Raw genomic sequence first — 20,562 nt, 5'->3', positions numbered from 1 at the left:
TGTAAAAAAAAAAAAAAAAAAAAAAAGAGTTTCAGGTTGACAACACTTGTTTATTTAGGTAACGGTTTGCAGGTGAAAATGGGAAGTGGAGTCGAGTCTTCCATCTTCCAGACTGTAGAATAGCCTACCCTATTTGTGTGTATAGATTCTCTCATTATATATACATATATATCTTTCAAATGTTCAATGTTTATTGGTGTCATAATTGTAGTGTGATCGGATGTACAGCTGCTCTTCTTCAGACATCAAATTGGGGTCCCTGTATAGAAATAAAGGAGATGATGCTTAGATTAGATTTTCATTCAGAATAGATTTGCAGAATCGGTATATCTCTTATGTAGAAACTAGAAAGTCTTGCATGTAGAAGTACATTTGAATTGGTTAGATTGGTTATGGTAGTAACCAGACTAAAATATTGTCACAAAAGTACATTTTGCAATTTGACATAAAACAGTACAGTACAATACATTGATCTAATGGCCTAGTGCAGTGTTTCTCAAAGTTTTAGATTTCAAGGTCTCCCTTTATATCTGACAGTGTACAAATGGAACCAAATAAACCCTTCAGGGTCCAGAGTTAGACTTGTATGCATTGACATGCAAACCCCCCAATTCGCACCTCGCTAAGGCTTTAGTATCACAATGGGATGTTTGAACAAAGAAACAAGCATATACAGTACCTATGCATATCAATAGACCTGTAAGTAGCTAGGTGTTGAGCGACCCCCTCAAACATCACTAAAGCACCACTGGGACAACAATTCATCTTTTATATAATGCTCTAATATATAAACCAACAGAATAACGTTCAGATCTTTCTGGAATAACAAGCGTGGGTCTAACACATGCGGTGTTGATATCATAGAGGTATAAAATATAGGATGACTTGATAATATGGGCTATGTTGTGAATGTACCCTACGATGCTAAAATTAGTTCTGTAGATGTGTTTTACGTCAGCCGTATGTTGTGACTCACGTTGTGTTTATTCATGGCTGAAGTAACTTACAAGTATAAGTCTCTTTGGATTTGTCCTTTGTGTGGACATTGAAATCATTTACAAGTTATAGACAAGACATATGTCTCATTTAATGGCCCCTGTTTATTAGATCAATGTATTGTTTTTAGGGCGGATTCACCCACAATGTGGCTAACTTTAAAACAAAACTTTTTACAAGAAATATAGCCCAAAACCCTTCAAAGATCCCAATGACAAACCCACCTAACAAACGTTTACTTAGGAAATAGATTGTTGCACTCTGACAATTATAAAATATTTCTTATTTACCTCCTTTGTTCAGCATCTCTCAGCCTGTTGTCCACATTCAACTTCCTGAAACTCTTCCCTTTGTAAAAAGTTAACTGTGAGACACTAAATCGATAAAAAAACGAACGCGAAATAAAGTAAACATACAAGCAGAGACTTGAAATAGAAAGAGTAAATTAAAATAGCAAGTTAAAGCAGTTAAAACGGCCGCGGAATATAACGTAGTGGCTCCAGTGGCAGTGTTTACAGAATGGAGGAACTGTGCACCCGCGCCTCACTAAGGGTGGACGCGCAGAGGAACAGACTAGAACGCGCACTGATGCCATACTCTATCCTGATTGGTGGAGGTTCGGCTGGTAGCCTCTGAAAACAAAATCCAGCTAAGCTCGTAACACGGACCTTGGTGGAAGTCCTTATATGGTCAGCGCACATTATAGTTAGGAGGATTAGTGGAAAATGTACACATTTTATTTTTATTTGAATGAATGCGCATTCCTGAATATCCCTTTAATATTTGACCAGAGAATAATTTTTTTCAAGTAAGACACATTGTGTTGTACGAGTGAATCAACAAGTGAGTTTTTTAAATCTAAATTTCGCATCCACTGGGCCAAGCAAAGCACTCTGATCGGCTACTTCTACCTTTGCGTTTGTTGTCACTATGATCGGTATGCCTGAAACTGAAGGTTCTGTGGTGCAAAAACTAAGTGCGATTAAAATGCGTAATTCTTTTTAATCACGTTAATTTTCTGTAATTAATTAATCGCAATTGATCAGTTAAAGTCCCAGCCCTACTAAATATACAAAGAAATTACTGACATATTTGACAACTTTACACTTTAAAAAGAACATTGATATAGCCTATCTACAAGCTCACAATGTGTCACGATGCGACGCGTTGTGAGCTTGTAGATCTGCTATTTCCACTATTTTTTTTAAATGTTTGAACATATATAAACTTTTATTATGTCAAAAACACAATTATGTCAAATAATTGCGATTAGACGATCATGCAATAATTGTGACAGCCCCATCGCTGGGACCCAGGACTTGTCACGTGTTCTCTAACCGTTTAATTGGAAGGACTCCCAGAGTTACAGTATGGGTCCATTTGGTTCCATGTTCACACTCGTTGTCCCTGGATGCCCCTTTGAGATCTGCTGACATAGCTCTATCATCCAGGACTGCAGGTAGCGGGTGAACAGATGTATTTGTACGACCTATTTTCCAACCTTGCGTCAGCATATGTGAACGCATTGGCATGTTTTTACATGTGTCTGACTGTAGTAAAAGTGGTAAAATGTTGTTCCCACGTGAATCAACTGTTTAAAGGACAACTTGAGTTGTTGAGTGTTGTTTCATTTGATGTTTTCATTTACTTCTTTCTATCGTTTTAGTGATATTTAGTTTCATGTCTTTTTCGACACAATAATTCCATTCCCAAGATGCACCTCAATCTTTCATTGCGGGCAGATGTGACTTATGGGATGTGACTGGTGTAAATATAGTAACAAAGAAATTGCCGGCTTATTGTGTCTAAAAATACATATTTAGCCACTTGTACAAATGCCCCCTCCCACTGAAATTTCTCTAATTACAATCTAAAATATTAACCCTTGTTGTAAAAAAAACTAAGTTGTCCTTTAAGTCAGCTTCTGTGAAGCAAATGTTTAAATCAGGTTCTTTAGCCTGTGGTTTGACCTGTGTCTGATCAGTATTAAGCCCTTTGCACACAGGACAGTTGCGTTTTTTTGCTGCATGAATAAAACACATTGGATTTGGTGTGCAATGCTGTGTGGAATCGGCGCTGCGGATCCCAAAAGGAGTCATAAAAGGAGTGATGAGTTTTTTATCGCATGCGACAAGACGCACGAATCAAACTGGGTTTGATCGAGAAAAAAACTCACGGCCGCAGCCACTCGTCGCACGGCTAATTCGGATCCGGTGTGCATGAGGTCGTAGAGAATCATTGTTTTCTTTTTAAAAAATGAAATGAAAAAGGGCTTTAGTGTCCCACCAGCAAGGAAGGTCGTCGTTTTGAATTGGACTGTTTCTGTGCAGGTTGTCAAAAGACCCGATTTAAGTTTTTTCCCACAATGGAATATCGTTTTAAAATCTGCGAGGCGTTGTAAGCTATTTTTTTTGTTGTAAGCTATTTTTTTCGTTGTAAGCTATTTTTTGGATAATGTTCCACTCTATAGGAATGCTATAGGGTTCAAGTGGTTAATGTAAAAAAACATGATATTATCACACAAAGATTTGGCGCCCCCCTGTAGTAACTCTGAGGACCCCCTAGGGGTCCTGGACCCCCTGTTGAAGACCCCTGCTCTAATACATGGCTCTGAACCATACTATCCCAGAGTCCCCCTAATACATGGCTCTGAACCATACTATCCCAGAGTCCCCCCAGCGTTCTTGTGCTGTGAGTGTGACGTGTGTGTGTGTGTGTGACCCTTGACCTACACAGGAAACCCAGACCCCCACCCCTACTCAGTGTCGAGTCAATTCAAAGATGTGTTATTATTGGCATGTCATAGAACTGCACTTAATGCCAAAGAGCAACACACGAAAAAAGGTCAGTTAACTTCCTGTTTCTGTCCCTGCTGTTCTGCATCACAGTGTTTCTCAACCTTTTTCACGCCGCGACCCCCAAAATAATCATATTTTAACTGGGGACCCCCCCCCACCCCCACCCCCCCCCCCCCCACACCCTGACAAGCACCAAAGAAAAGAGAAATTACATTTTGTATAACACGGTCCTATTGTGCTCACAACGAGCATGTAGATCGGCTATTTTCACAAATTCGGCTTCTATTAGGCCTATTTGACAATTTGGACAGTGTTAGATGTTACAAAGGTATTAAAAGTCCTTTAATTGTCACTTTATAAATGTGCCGATACCCTCTATACACTTAAACTGCATGTTCTTCTTTTTTAACTGTTGAGTTAGAAAACAGTGTTTCAAATTAATCAAATCATCTGGGGACCCCCCAAAATAATTTGGGGACCCCCCCCCCCCCCCCCCCTGGGGGTCCCGACCCACAGGTTGAGAACCACTGCTGCATCAAATGATAGGAACATTTCATATCAGGGTTAGGGTTAGGGTTAGGGTTAGGTCATTGTAGTCATGTAGCCGTAGTCATCAGGCCGTGACGTGCACCTCCAAAATGTTTACAATTGTTTTAAAATGGTATAATCATTTTCTTTATTTTGGTATTGTAATGGTTTGGTATGTTCATCTTTTATTCTAACTCGCAGCGCGACTTAAACTGGATTAAACTAGAATAAACCTAATCGGGAGGTAAGCGACCGTTCGGTCGCGTGTAAAAATCGGCCTGATGGTGGCGCCAAATGGGACAGATCCATGTTGATGGACTCTAGACATACTGTGTACCACTTTGCGTGATTTTAGGGCAAAATCTGTTGGAGCAGTGTCCAAAAATTGGTTTGAAAAAATCGCCCTGATGGTGGCGCTAAATGGGACAGATCCATGTTGATGACATGACTGTAGACATACTGTGTACTGCTTTGCGTGGTTTTAGGGCAAAGTCTGTAGGAGCAGTGTCCAAAAATGTGTTTTGCAAGAATGGGCCTCATGGTGGCGCTAGAAGAGGGCCATGTGAGAAATGAGGGGTGGGGGCTGTGGTTTGGCAGCCAAGGAGTGTGTGCAAAGTTTGGCATGGATAGGTGCAACGGTGGCAGAGATATGACTAGGGCAGCAAACTATGAAAACCGCCACATATTGTCCGTAGGTCCGTAGACACGTAACGGCTCCGTGACATCACATTGTGACATCGCATTGCATCCCTTGTATGCCCATATATGGAGATCCTTGATGTAAAGTTGATGTACAAACAAAATCCAACCAATCTGCCCATAAAAGGGGACAAGGACTGAGCGACCGATACTCACAGCACACAGTTGGTTCTACAGACAGGGATCTCCATATATGGGTATAAAAGGGATTGTATGTATGATGTCAGACGTCACAGGACTTTCACATAACGAGTAAGCATGTCTGGGGTCTCACAGCACACGGTTGGTTCTACAGACTCCAACTTTTGCACACGGATAGCTCAGATATGTATTAATAATGAATTCCTTCCTGTGCGAATTCCGTCCCACGTGACCTCGCCCCCCCCCCCCCCCCCGTCTTACTGGTAATAATAATAATAATCTGAGGAGGAGGAGGAGGAGGAGGGGGGTGGGGGTCCACCGGCTGGTGTCACCTATAGGCCATTTGAAACAGATGCCAGTGCAGTTTAGTGTCCTCAGAGAGAGAGAGAGAGAGAGAGAGAGAGAGAGAGAGAGAGAGAGAGAGAGAGCTATTCTTAACCGTGGTGATCAGGGGCGTCACAAGGGGGGGGAAAGTGGGTCTGAGCCCAAGGTGGAGGGGCCTGGAATTATTTTGTACTTTAGCTATTGAAAAAATAGCAGATCTACAAGCTGAGCTGTTAGATCTGCTATTTTTTGAAAAGTTGTGAAAATGTAATATATGTATTTTTTAAGCAAACATTTGTAACTCAAATTTTGCTTCTGTGGGGTCGCTGGAACTAAATATTTTGAGATGGGGGTCCGTGGCCAAATACATCATTTTGGGGGTCCTTCACACGAAAAGGTTTGAGCACCACTGACATGGAAACATAGGTTTTTCGAAACACCTTCGAAGGATTTGTACGGAGCCCCCCAGTGGCCACTGGAGGGGAAAAAATATATATAATGCTAATTCATGGCCACGAAATAGTAATTGGTGGCCACGAAATAGTAATTGGTGGCCACGAAATAGTAATTGGTGGCCACGAAATACTAATTTGTGCCCACGAAATAGTAATTGGTGGCCACGAAATAGTAATTGGTGGCCACGAAATACTAATTGGTGGCCACGAAATAGTATAGTAATTGGTGGCCACGAAATACTAATTCATGCCCACGAAATAGTAATTGGTGGCCACGAAATACTAATTAGTGGCCACGAAATAGTAATTGGTGGCCACGAAATACTAATTCATGCCCACGAAATAGTAATTCGTGGCCACGAAATAGTAATTCGTGCGCATGAAATAGTAATTCGTGGCCACGAAATAGTAATTCGTGGCCACGAATTAGTGTTATATATTTTTTTCCCTCCAGTGGCCACTAGGGGGCTCCGTAGATTTGAAATATTCAAAGACTTGCAAAAAATAGATTTTTCAAAAATAGCAGATCTACAAGCTCGCAGTGCGGCACCGAGTGCCGCACTGCGAGCTTGTATATCTGCTATTTTTCAATAGTGAAAGCACAAAATAATTTGTGCAAGGGCCCGCAGTGCAATCCTTGTACCCAGGGCCCAGAATGTGGTGCGACACCCCTGGTAATGATGCTTGTGGAGTGGAGAGCACTCTATCAGATGGCTAAATGTGATGCTAAATGTGATGCTTGTGGAGTGGAGAGCACTCTATCAGATGGCTAAATGTGTACCCCTGGTGGTGATGCTTGTGGAGTGGAGAGCACTCTATCAGATGGCTAAATGTGATGCTAAATGTGATGCTTGTGGAGTGGAGAGCACTCTATCAGATGGCTAAATGTGATGCTTGTGGAGTGGAGAGCACTCTATCAGATGGCTAAATGTGATGCTAAATGTGATGCTTGTGGAGTGGAGAGCACTCTATCAGATGGCTAAATGTGATGCTTGTGGAGTGGAGAGCACTCTATCAGATGGCTAAATGTGATGCTAAATGTGATGCTTGTGGAGTGGAGAGCACTCTATCAGATGGCTAAATGTGATGCTTGTGGAGTGGAGAGCACTCTATCAGATGGCTAAATGTGATGCTAAATGTGATGCTTGTGGAGTGGAGAGCACTCTATCAGATGGCTAAATGTGATGCTTGTGGAGTGGAGAGCACTCTATCAGATGGCTAAATGTGATGCTAAATGTGATGCTTGTGGAGTGGAGAGCACTCTATCAGATGGCTAAATGTGATGCTTGTGGAGTGGAGAGCACTCTATCAGATGGCTAAATGTGATGCTAAATGTGATGCTTGTGGAGTGGAGAGCACTCTATCAGATGGCTAAATGTGATGCTAAATGTGATGCTAAATGTGATGCTTGTGGAGTGGAGAGCACTCTATCAGATGGCTAAATGTGATGCTTGTGGAGTGGAGAGCACTCTATCAGATGGCTAAATGTGATGCTTGTGGAGTGGAGAGCACTCTATCAGATGGCTAAATGTGATGCTAAATGTGATGCTTGTGGAGTGGAGAGCACTCTATCAGATGGCTAAATGTGATGCTAAATGTGATGCTAAATGTGATGCTTGTGGAGTGGAGAGCACTCTATCAGATGGCTAAATGTGATGCTAAATGTGATGCTAAATGTGATGCTTGTGGAGTGGAGAGCACTCTATCAGATGGCTAAATGTGTACCCCTGGTGGTGATGCTTGTGGAGTGGAGAGCACTCTATCAGATGGCTAAATGTGATGCTAAATGTGATGCTTGTGGAGTGGAGAGCACTCTATCAGATGGCTAAATGTGATGCTTGTGGAGTGGAGAGCACTCTATCAGATGGCTAAATGTGATGCTTGTGGAGTGGAGAGCACTCTATCAGATGGCTAAATGTGATGCTTGTGGAGTGGAGAGCACTCTATCAGATGGCTAAATGTGATGCTAAATGTGATGCTTGTGGAGTGGAGAGCACTCTATCAGATGGCTAAATGTGATGCTAAATGTGATGCTTGTGGAGTGGGGAGCACTCTATCAGATGGCTAAATGTGATGCTAAATGTGATGCTTGTGGAGTGGAGAGCACTCTATCAGATGGCTAAATGTGATGCTTGTGGAGTGGAGAGCACTCTATCAGATGGCTAAATGTGATGCTTGTGGAGTGGAGAGCACTCTATCAGATGGCTAAATGTGATGCTAAACGTGATGCTTGTGGAGTGGAGAGCACTCTATCAGATGGCTAAATGTGATGCTAAATGTGATGCTTGTGGAGTGGGGAGCACTCTATCAGATGGCTAAATGTGATGCTAAATGTGATGCTTGTGGAGTGGAGAGCACTCTATCAGATGGCTAAATGTGATGCTAAATGTGATGCTTGTGGAGTGGAGAGCACTCTATCAGATGGCTAAATGTGATGCTTGTGGAGTGGAGAGCACTCTATCAGATGGCTAAATGTGATGCTAAATGTGATGCTTGTGGAGTGGAGAGCACTCTATCAGATGGCTAAATGTGATGCTTGTGGAGTGGAGAGCACTCTATCAGATGGCTAAATGTGATGCTAAATGTGATGCTTGTGGAGTGGAGAGCACTCTATCAGATGGCTAAATGTGATGCTAAATGTGATGCTTGTGGAGTGGAGAGCACTCTATCAGATGGCTAAATGTGATGCTAAATGTGATGCTAAATGTGATGCTTGTGGAGTGGAGAGCACTCTATCAGATGGCTAAATGTGATGCTAAATGTGATGCTAAATGTGATGCTTGTGGAGTGGAGAGCACTCTATCAGATGGCTAAATGTGATGCTTGTGGAGTGGAGAGCACTCTATCAGATGGCTAAATGTGATGCTTGTGGAGTGGAGAGCACTCTATCAGATGGCTAAATGTGATGCTAAATGTGATGCTAAATGTGATGCTTGTGGAGTGGAGAGCGCTCTATCAGATGGCTAAATGTGATGCTTGTGGAGTGGAGAGCACTCTATCAGATGGCTAAATGTGATGCTTGTGGAGTGGAGAGCACTCTATCAGATGGCTAAATGTGATGCTAAATGTGATGCTTGTGGAGTGGAGAGCACTCTATCAGATGGCTAAATGGGCCAAGAGGGCTCATCGAAATTCACTCCACTGATTGGCGTGCAAGGCAGCACTGAGGGCCCTTGCGCTCCGGCTCAAGGGCCTTCTCTGACTTAATGGAACGCAGCGTGTGTGCGTGAGTGCCTGTGCATGTGTGTGCGATTAAACCCCAAGACCAGGGGTCTTCAACGTTTTCAGGCCAAGGACCCCTTTGTTCAGAGAGAGATGAAGCAGGGACCCCCACAATGCCTTTTCATAGATTAGTTTCATCGTTTTGACAGCACAATCGTCAATGTATTTTGGTCAATTCGTGTTTTCAGATATTGAACCACTTGAGCCGTCATAAACTCGGCCTTTTACTCTGTACTTAGTCTGCTCTTTTTCCCCTCTACACCAAACCTCTTTGCCGAAAATAGCCGATCTACAAGCTCACAACGCCTCGTAGATCTGCTTGTAGATCTGCTCTTTTTGGCTACAGTTCTCAGAATATGGACACTAGGGTTCAAGTTCTTAATTTGAAAAGGATTGGAAGACTTGGAGGACCCCCTCTAGTAACTCTGAGGACCCCCTAGGGGTCCCGGACCCCCTGTTGAAGACCCCTGCCCAAGACGATGAGCGGTGACCAGTGTTGTGGTTGTTAACCGGTTACGACCCAGGAGATCGATAAAGTCTTCCTCCGCCTGATTAGTCCAGCACTGCTCCAGTGACCTCTGGTTAATTTTAGTTGTCGTGCTTGGGTTTTGCGGCAGCACGGTGCCGCGCACCACACCGCTCGCCAGGGGCGTCAATTGGGTATGGCAGGGGTATGCAGTTGCCATACCCTGGGTCCGAGGGGGGAGAATAAAAGTTACTTTTAAATATAAATCCATGAATGTCTCTTTGTCTATCTGTGCTGGTTATGTTGTTAAATTACTTTAAAATAACTACAAATGCAAAATTTAACAAAATGTTCACTTTAACAAGGTAGGCTATTATAATTATATTCTCCACACTTTTATTCTCCCCATCTTGACAAAATGGTATATTCCCAGGTTCTGCAGGTCAGCTGCACAGGTGCAATTCATTATTGTTAATTGTGGCACGTTTACTATTTTCTGCCAAGTTTAGCTGCACTTGTCTTGAACAAACCGTAGAAACGGGGGAAAAAATAGAATGTACTTCTTAAAATAAATGTATCATGCTTGTTGCTAAGGTATGGCAACACGACTGGGGTCTTCCGACTCTTCCCCAGTCCACCTTAGCTCGATTCGAGTTCTGCAGCCATGACGAACAGACGTGTCTCTCTCCGCTCTGCACGCAAACGACTCCTCAGGCGACTTCACCTAACGCCGGCTTCACGATCGGTAACAAAGGACAGGATATTTTTTTCTTTTCTGATGTTACTGCTGGTGCTGCTTACGTGGATCACGGATTCGTCCCAAAGTCTATCACGGGACGTACATACAATGGACAAGGAGCTGTATGTACGTAATCAACGGGAGTCACACAGCGATTTCTATATGCATGATGGCTTAGAGAATAAACATCTCAGCCTCGGAGATGCAACCGTCTATGGCTTGATCTCTACAAGAAACAAACCCCCGAATTTCAGTGAAAACAGGCGCTCCTTGTTTGTTTTTCTTCTGTTACTTTGTGGTGATGTGGAACGTAACCCAGGTCCGGTGCTGACGAGGCAAGCAGCTGCTCGCCTTGCACGAGAACAAGAGTTGGACGCCGCCGTGTACAACTCGCCGCCGCGAGCCACGGACCTACGGATCTTCGAGGGTCACTCGGCCGCCGCACACGACATCTCCGCGGAAACAGCTCGGCGTGAGGACAGCCGTGTCGCCGAGCCCGAGACACTGGCCATCGACCGTGACGCCCTTGACTCACGGACCCCCGGCGAACACTCGGCGATCACACCCGCGACCGAGTCTCTGGACCCAGGCTGCAACATTACCGCGGAAACAGGTCGACGCGAGGTAAACAGCAGCAACACGACACTAGACCTGGGCGTGCAGACCACCCAGCAGCCCACCACGGCGGCACCCTGCACCGAGGCTTCGGATCAGAGGGTCTACAGGGATCGTAATCATTCATGGCTGGCTACATTTTTAGGATGGAAACCATTCTGCGCCACTTTCCCCATCCCCCGCACCGAGGAATTATCCTGGATATCTCACTGTCTAGGGTCTCAGACAACAAAGGAACTTGACCTCCCCCCCACCCCCAGCGCTCCCCGGCCCCCCCCACCCCCACTACAGACGGACACTCCAGCTGTGGACGAGAACAAAGGGGAACCCTCCTCCCCCAGCCCTGCCAATGGTTATTTGGACACCTCCAACATGAAAAGTACTTTTGTGAAGCGAGGACTTAAAATGATTCATCTCAACGTCAACAGTTTGAAACCCAAACTGGCACAAATCAAAGCTATGTTTCTTGATGGTAAGGTACAAATTTTAACCTTCTCGGAAACTAAACTCGATGATTCTTTTACAGATGCTAGCATTGAAATAACCGATTACACTGTCATTAGGAATGATAGGAACAGGAAGGGAGGTGGTGTTTGCATGTATATTCACAATGATTTAAATTTTATCATTCGCTCAGACCTACACCACAGCTCTCTTGAAACTGTATGGGTCGAGATAATTTTTGAACATGCTAAAAATATACTAATATGCGCTGTCTATAGACCCCCTGACCAGAATGACTTCTTTGAGCTGTTTGAAGAGAGCTTAGCAAAGGTGGACGGTGTTGAGTACTACGCTTTGGGCGACTGGAATGTTGATGTTTTGCGTAAAGAAACACCCCTGTTCAAGTCCTTTAATGGGTTATGTAGTCAATACGGCCTCACTCAGCTCGTTACCGTACCCACTAGGGTGACGGAGCACTCCCAAACCCTCATAGATCTCATTGTAACCACAGACAAATCCAAAGTCACTGCTAGCGGGGCTATTGTATGCGGTCTTAGTGATCATTACATGATCTACTGTACGCGTAAAATACACAAACCCAAGGCTAGTGGCCACAAAACAGTTGTAGCTAGAAGCCTCAAAAACTACTCCAGCGAGGCTTTAAATCACACACTAGCGAATACAGACTTTTCCCCTGAACTGCAGTGTACAGATGTCGAAGGAGCATGGTGTGGTCTTAAAACCAAATTGACCGCTGCTCTAGACGTCGTGGCCCCCTTGCAAACCACCAGGGTTAAAGCCCGCCAAGAGCCATGGTATAACTCAGATATTTCCGAATCAGCTAAACTCAGAGACAAAAAGTACGATGAAAAACGTAAGTGCTGCAAAAAGCTTAGGAAGAAATTCAGCCATGATCTCAAAATCCAAGTCAAACATCTTACTGCTCAATGCAAGAAACTTAGAAACCAGACGACCGCCCTAATTAGATCCGCCCAAAAAAACTACATCGACGAAAAAATCGACGAATACAAAAACAAACCACGAGACCTATGGAAGTTGCTTAACAACCAATTAGGCTTAAAACCAAAAACCATATGCCACAGCATAAACATCAAAACGGACGCCGCTCTTATTTCTGACAAATGTGAAGTGGCTACCCATCTTAACAAAACCTTTACCACCATGGCCCGTTCACTGGTTGAAAGACTGGTCGCCCCATCTGGGCGGTATGGTGTAAAATTTGTTAAGAAATTCTACAATAAACTGGGCGTCAGTAAAGACAGTTTTAAACTTGCCACAGTGACAACTGATGAAGTGTTTAAAAAACTGAGCGCCCTACCTGAACACAAGGCCACTGGCCTTGATAAAATTCCAGCTAGATTTCTCAGAGATTCAGCCGCCACCATTGCTCCAATCATTACCCACATAATTAACCTTTCCATCGAACAGGGTCATGTCCCACAGGACTTCAAACTAGCAAAAGTAACCCCCCTGCATAAAAAAGGTAGCAAACTAGACCCTGGAAACTACCGTCCCATTTCCATTCTTAGCTCCATATCCAAAGTCATGGAGAAAATTGTCTACGAACAGATAGCAAGATATCTCGATGAGAATAATCTGATTTACGAGTTCCAATCTGGATTCAGAAAATCTCATTCCACTGACACATGCCTTCTCTATTTGACTGACCAAATCAAACGCGAAGCGGATGACGGCAAATATAGCGGTATGGTCATGATGGACCTCCAGAAGGCATTTGACACCGTAAATCATTCTATTCTAATTGAGAAACTAAATGCCATCGGTCTTGACAGCGCAGCAGTGAGTTGGATGCAGTCTTACCTGGTGGGGAGGGAACAGGTGGTGGAGATTAACGGTACCCTGTCCCCCCCCCCCTCCCAGTAAGCTGTGGTGTTCCTCAAGGTAGCATACTGGGACCTCTGTTGTTCCTAATATACGTGAACGACATGGCATCTGTTTGTGACTGCAACCTGTTCCTGTTCGCGGATGACTCGGCTCTCCTAGTCTCGGGCAAGGACCACTTGCAGGTTGAAAGGACACTTAACTCTGAACTAAGTAAGATCTGCACATGGCTTAATGACAACAAATTATCAATTCACCTGGGTAAAACTGAGTCCATCCTCTTTGGATCAAATCATAACCTCAAAAAAGTCGACAACTTCACAATCAAAGTGGGTGACAAGGTCATAACACGAAAAAACGAAATCTCTTACTTAGGATGTATCCTTGAAGCTAATCTTTCCAGTGAAAAGATGACTTCTAAAGTAATAAATAAAATCAATCAACGAACTCGTTTCCTACAGAGGATCGCCCCAATGGTCAATTTCAACACACTGAAGACCATAGCTGGTGCAATAATCCAGCCCCTCTTTGACTACGGAGTCCACGTATGGTATCGTGACGCCCCACAAGCCCTGAAAGCAAAACTCCAAACAGCCCAAAATAAACTAATTAGGGTTCTGCTTAACCTTCCCTATCAGACTCACCTCACCGCTACACACCAGTTAAGAGTGGGGTGGCTCAGAGTAGATGATAGAGTACAGCAACTTGCAATGGGCCTGGTGTACAAGATACACTACACCACTATGATACCCAAGTACCTGTCAAAATACTTTATAAACATTAAGGATGTCCATAATTATAACACCAGAGGCAGCGCCACAGATCACTTCCAACCCAGAGTAAAAACCAACAAAGGGTCAAACTCGTTTTTCTGCTATACCACCAAAATGTGGAAAGCCTTACCGAAGGCCATAAAGGAGTGTGGATCACTAGCATCCTTTAAAATTGCCCTGAAAAACCACTTACAGGCAGCAGCGGTTTGCAACTGGTAAAAAAAAAATGAACCTAGCCCAACCCTACCCTCCCCTGCCCCTTCTTTGTATATACTGTTTGTTTAGACTTACTGTTTTCTTTTTTGTTTTTCTTTACATATCTACTGCATAGTACTGTGTTCTATTTGTCTGTCATTCAATGTTATATGAGATACTTCAATGGTTTCCAGTGGAAATAAGCTTAGTCTTTTCATGGATCTCCTTTTAGTAGACCTTGTACCAGTGAACTGTACCGTCATGAAACTGTACCTTTTCCTATGCAAACTTCTAATAAAGTCTTCAATCAATCAATCAAAGTGAAGTGACGCTTCACGAAAGAAGTGACGCCACTGCCGCTCGCGCGGCTAAGTATAACTCGGTCTCAAAGGTCTCTTGTTTGTGCACACAGTACAGTATGTATACGTTACGTTTTTCTTCGCATAGCTTTTGTGCGGTTTTCAAGGACACGGCCCTCCTCCTCCTCTGCTCTGACTTTGGACTCCGTTATAGATTATACAAACATGTCCCGACATGCCCCCAGCCCTAACTAACGCACACGAGCACGCACGCACGCACGCACACACACACACACACACACACACACACACACACACACACACACACACACACACACACACACACACACACACACACACACACACACAGGGGTGTCACACCAAATTCTTGGGCCCTGGGTACAAGGATTCACTGCGGGCCCCTCATGAATGTTAGCTATTGAAAAATAGCAGATCTACAAGCTCGCAGCGCGGCACCGAGTGCCGCGCTGCGAGCTTGTAGATCTGCTATTTTTGAAAAATTGTGAAAATGTGTGCAAAGAAACCTATGTTTCCATGTCAGTGGTGCTCAAACTTTTTTCATGTCAAGGACCCCCTAAATGATATGTATTTGGCCACGGACCCCCATCTCAAAATGTTTAGTTCCAGGGACCCCCCCCCCCTAGAAGCAAAATTTGAGTTACACTGAGTGCCGCGCTGGGAGCTTGTATATCTGCTATTTTTCAGTAGCTAAAGTTACTAGGGCCCCTCCACCTTGGGCCCTAGTAACTCAGTCCCACTCCCCCCCCCCTTGTGACGCACACACACACACACACACACACACACACACACACACACACACACACACACACACACACACACACACTCAGACTCACACACACACACACACACACACACACACACACACACACACACACACACACACACACACACACACACACACAGGCCTCTTTTGTCCCGTGCCTATATGAAGGGAGAACAATGGGGAGCTCCTGTTTCCTGGGGTTAAAAGAAGGACATTCCAGGTCAGAACTCCCAGCTGGACTGGAAGCAGCTCTGGCACGCTGCACACTAGGGTTGCAGCGGTACTAAGTGTTACCGGTGTTACCGGTGAGCGAGCACAACACAGAGTACTTTACTTGCACACCGATAACACCATTAAATAAAAAGAAAACTCATCCGCTGCTCTGCTTTGCCCCGAGGAGCGCAGTAGAGATGAGACGTTCGCCAACCATTCCGCTCTTTTGAACAGCTCTTTTAAATGAACGATGGGATTCGGTTCTCAATCGCGGGAGGCCGGGAGCCGTTCCTTGTGTGAGAGTGTCAAGAACAGATTCGGAATCAACGGATCATCCACGGGGCGAGGCACAGCCCGTCAGACTGCATGATGTCTCGATCGTCCCCACTCGCAGGGCACGTTCCAGGAGACTAGTTGTGGCTTTATAATGTCACAGCGTGCAGTAGGCAGATAAACAACGATTAGCCAAACAAGAAAACGCAGGGCTGTTGTACCACTAACAGTGTTGTTGCTTTTTTACAAAGCTGAATTTTTAATCGAGTCGGAACACTACCTCACATTTAACGATTGAATAACGACCGAATCACAGGAGCTCGCTGCGACTTTATTACGACTGAGAAATCTTTTCAAAGTTGTTAGATGTAAGAAGGCCTTAACAGTGTTGTTGCTTTTTTACAAAGCCGATTTTCTTTTTAGCATTGGCTGCTACTGAGTGCTCACAAGACCACAAGACACGCAATGGTGGTTGAAACGGTGTTACCGATAACCGCGGTGTTGACATGGACGATATTTTTGGTGTTAAAAATCTCATACCGTTGCAACCCTACTGCACACATAGACATCAAAGGGGGCTTTAGCCCCTGCCCTTTTATCCGTCTGTAAAAAAGTGCCCTCTCCAGACCATGAATGCAGTTTTTACTATGGTGAAAGAAATGCAAATTCCCTCTTTCCATGCCATACCTGAAGGCAGCATTCGAGAGAATTGCCTTGTCCAAACTCTCCTGAACTTGAATGCAGCGTCTTATGTTGAAAGAAGTGTCCTCTCTATGTAGAAACCCATGCCATACGCCACATCTCCAATGTTGACTTGATTATTCTTGGTTCAGTGTGGTATCAAGTATCGAAAATAGCCAACCTCCAAGCGCGACGCGTTGTGAGCTTTAACTATTCAAAAATAGTAGATATACAAGCTCACAGCGCTGCTATTTTTGAAAAATCTGTGCAAGTCTTTGAATGCTTCAAATCCTTCTAAGGCTTTTTGAAAAACCTATGTTTCCATGTCAGTAGTGCTCAAACTCTTTCATGTCAAGGACCCCCAAAATGATATGTATTTGACCACGGACCCCCATCTCAAAATATTTAGTTCCAGGGACCCCCCCAGAAGCAAAATTTGAGTTACAAATGTTCACTTAAAAAATACATATATTCAAAGATTTGCACACATTTTCTCGACTTTTCAAAAATAGCAGATCTACACGCTGTGAGCTTGTATACAAATAATTAAGACCCCCTCCACCTTGGGCCCTAGTAACTCAGCCCCCCCCCCCACGCCCCTGTGTGTGAGTGTGTTTGTCTGTCTGTCTGTCTTTCTGGGGCTGTTTGTCTGTGGCCTTGCTTGTCACAGTGCCACAGATTAGTCATTGGCAGATTAATGGATTGAGCTGACCCAGAGCCCTTTGTGGCCGGGTGGGGGCGGACGTCTGTCTGTCTGTCTGTCTGTAGGCTATCAATGTAATCAGCGCGAGACATGCCCTTTTACTAGGGGTGTAACAATACATTTTAACAACGATACGATACACATCACGATACATGGTTAAAGCTATACTGTGTAAGTTGCTCAACAAGTGGTCAGTAGCGGTATTGCTTTTTTCGGCAGTTTTTTGCCCGGAGTCGCCGCGGACCACCGGAGCGGGGCCGCAAACCACCGCGACCGATAACGAATCCGTAGAGGGGTAGAACATAATTTTCTGACCAGGATTTGGGGAGTAAGAGGTTAAGAATCCTTCACCATCGTAAACACTGTTGCTACTTCCTGAAGAGACGGCAAGCACGCTGTGATTGGCCGGTAGTGTATCATGTGTGTATGATCTGCGATGTGATTGGCCAACGTATACACAACATATACGGATGATGCAGATTATGTAATTTTGCCGGGAAATCCCGCCCCTGTCACGGCTAAGTAGAAAACATAATAAAGAAAAGGCTTTTGGGGCTGAAATTAACGGAGTGGGGGTTCTAAAACTTACCGATTTAATAGTTAGGACAATTTTAAGAAGTTATATAGTATAACTTTAATGATACGATACATGGACGATATTGGTTCATTAATGGCGATATGATACGATTCGATTCAATGATTTAAAATCGATATAGTAACTATTTAGCAAAGAAATTACATCTGTGTGAAACGTGTCAATAGTGCATTAAGGGAAAAATCTATTATTATGGATGAAAATAAGTAAACACTTTGATTCTCTAGCAAATACATGGACATTGTATTTCATCACATGGACAAACCTGCACCTTGACATGAACACAGAGATTACACTCATTTATCGATAGACCAAGAGTAACTATATGGAAGTAATTAAACCCCTCTTTTTAATTTTCCCTCTTAAAATTGCTAAATACAAGGCACAAATACTTAGTTTCCATACAACCAATTATTTGCACTGCAAAACGATTCGATACCGATTATCTGCATTTTAAACGATACCGATAAAATACAAAGCCAAAACGGTACGATATACCGGTAAGCTTTGATATAGTAGATCATTGCAAATTAAAATCGATTTTTCGATTCAGTTACTTTATCGTTACACCCCTACCGTTTACAGTATGTCTGCTTTTATATTCAGAGAACCTACAGATACAGATTGATCGTGTGAGATACAAATTTAGGAGGGCACACAATGACATGATGGGTTCTAGACTTGTTTACCCGCTTTAACCCGCGTGTGCCCATAATGTGTGCATGCCATTATAGGAGAAAACGATAGCAAGACATTGCAGATGTACAAGCTCAGAGCATTTTTTTGCTATTCAGTGGTTCTCAAACTTTTTCATGTGAAGGACCCCCAAACTGATATTTATTTGGCCACGGACACCCACCTCAAAATATTTAGTTCCAGGGACCACTCAGAAGCAACATTTTCATGACCTCTTCAAAAATAGCAGATCTACAAGCTCGCAGCGCGGCACTCGGTGCCGCACTGTGAGCTTGTATATCTGCTATTTTTCAATAGCTAAAGCATTCAATAATTCTATAGGCCTAAATGGCCTAGAATTATTAGAGACTTGTTTATTATAGTTGTAGTCCAGTAATTTTAGGCCAAAATTAAGCTAAACCTAAAACAAATTGCAATAGTAGCAAACTCAACTGATTCTGTATACTCATTATGTCCTTAGTGAGGGAAAAAAAGTCCCAAGGAATCCCATCGGGGCAAAGTTTTGAAAACGACCTACCTACCTTCACTTACTATACACTACACTATAAAGGAAAAATGACTCCCAAAATAATCTGCTTTAAGTGGGATGTAAAAACATTCCTTGGGCAAGAAATGGCCCCTCAAAATGATGGTTTAGTGATGAGTCATCAATTTTCACAGTCTTTTGGGGTCCGTTTTTAGCCCAAGGAATGTTTTTCATGCAAAACAAATGCTTGCAATGGATTCAGAATAATTAAAAACCCCTAGTTTGAACCCTCACATCCCACTTAAAGCAGATTTTTTGGGAGTCATTTTTCCTTTATAGTGTAGTGTATAGTAAGTGAAGGTAGGTAGGTTGTTTTCAAAACTTTGCCCCGATGGGATTCCTTGGGACTTTTTTTCCCTCACTAAGGACATAATGAGGATACAGAATCAGTTGAGTTTGCTACTATTGCAATTTGTTTTAGGTTTTTTCATATAATGACTGGACTATTGTTAGAATCAGTGAGCTTATATTTTCTGTCTCTCTCTCTCTGTCCCTCTGTCTCTGTGTAGGATCTTCTCCTACCTAGACGTGGTAACACTGTGTCGGTGCGCCCAGGTGTCCAAGGTAAGCTCTTCTCTTTCCTTTCAGGGGTGTCGCACCAAATTCTTGGCCCTGGGTACAAGGATTCACTGCGGGCCCCCCATGAATGTTCTTCATAGCGGGAGGGGGTTTAACCCGTTTAGACTGGGAACGCATCATTACGCATTATTTTGTGCTTTAACTATTGAAAAATAGCAGATCTACAAGCTCACAGCACTGCGAGCTTGTAGATCTGCTATTTTTGAAAAATCATGAAAATGTGTCTGAAAAACCTATGTTTCTATGTCAGTGGTGCTCAAACCTTTTCATGTGAAGGACCCCCAAAATGATATGTATTTAGCCACGGACCCCCACCTCAAAATATTTTGTTCCAGGAACCGCCCCAGAAGCGAAATTTGAGTTACAAATGTCCGCTTAAAAAATACATATAACTCAAAGATTTGCACACATTTTCACGACTTCAAAATTAGCAGATATACAAGCTCGCAACGCGGCACTCGGTGCCACGCTGTGAGTATATACAAGTTAGTACTTGTATATCTGTTTTTTCTCAATGGCTAAAGTATAAAATAATTAAGGCCCCTCCACCTTGGGCCCTAGTAACCCAATCCCACTTTTCCCCCCCTTGTGACGCCCCTGGCTCAGGGTTATGGCCGGCTACGCTGCGCTGGACTCGACCAGTGCTACAGTGCACTTTAAAACCAAACCAGGGAAATGGGTCGAAGTCTCTCTCTCTCCAACACTGGAAAAGGCAAACAAAAACCTTTTGGGAATGTTGTAATGGCATGGCGCCACCCGCTGGCCCTCGTGAGACTATATAGAACAGGGGCTAATACTGATATTTTCACAAATTGGTACCACCCAAGGTGACCGTAACATTTTTTGGATTTTCTTCTTCGTACATGTCTCTAGTTTATATTTTGGTAATGATAACTCACCAATCTGGTAGCTTAATGGAAGTTATCACCCACTA

The 20,562-nt window shown here is 43.6% G+C and overlaps 1 protein-coding gene across 5 annotated transcripts in view; it reads left to right on the top strand.

Annotated features, from left to right (window-relative positions):
- fbxl2 (F-box and leucine-rich repeat protein 2) overlaps window positions 1-20,562 on the top strand; it is a 120,183-nt gene that overhangs the window by 36,729 nt on the left and 62,892 nt on the right. For 4 of the 5 annotated variants that reach the window (XM_080735687.1, XM_080735686.1, XM_080735685.1 and 1 more), the window contains exon 3: window positions 19,559-19,613. In XM_080735687.1, coding sequence (XP_080591813.1) covers window positions 19,559-19,613 — 55 coding nt within the window. Of the gene's footprint in view, window positions 1-17,315; window positions 17,404-19,558; window positions 19,614-20,562 lie in introns of those variants that run through there. The other variant, XM_080735688.1, reaches the window with a different exon arrangement.

This window comes from Nannobrachium achirus (genome assembly GCF_963921795.1).
Source record: "Nannobrachium achirus genome assembly, chromosome: 10".
NCBI lineage: Eukaryota > Metazoa > Chordata > Actinopteri > Myctophiformes > Myctophidae > Nannobrachium > Nannobrachium achirus.
The sequence above is the reverse complement of the archived record's forward strand: the minus strand, read 5'-3'. Positions and strand labels throughout refer to the sequence as shown.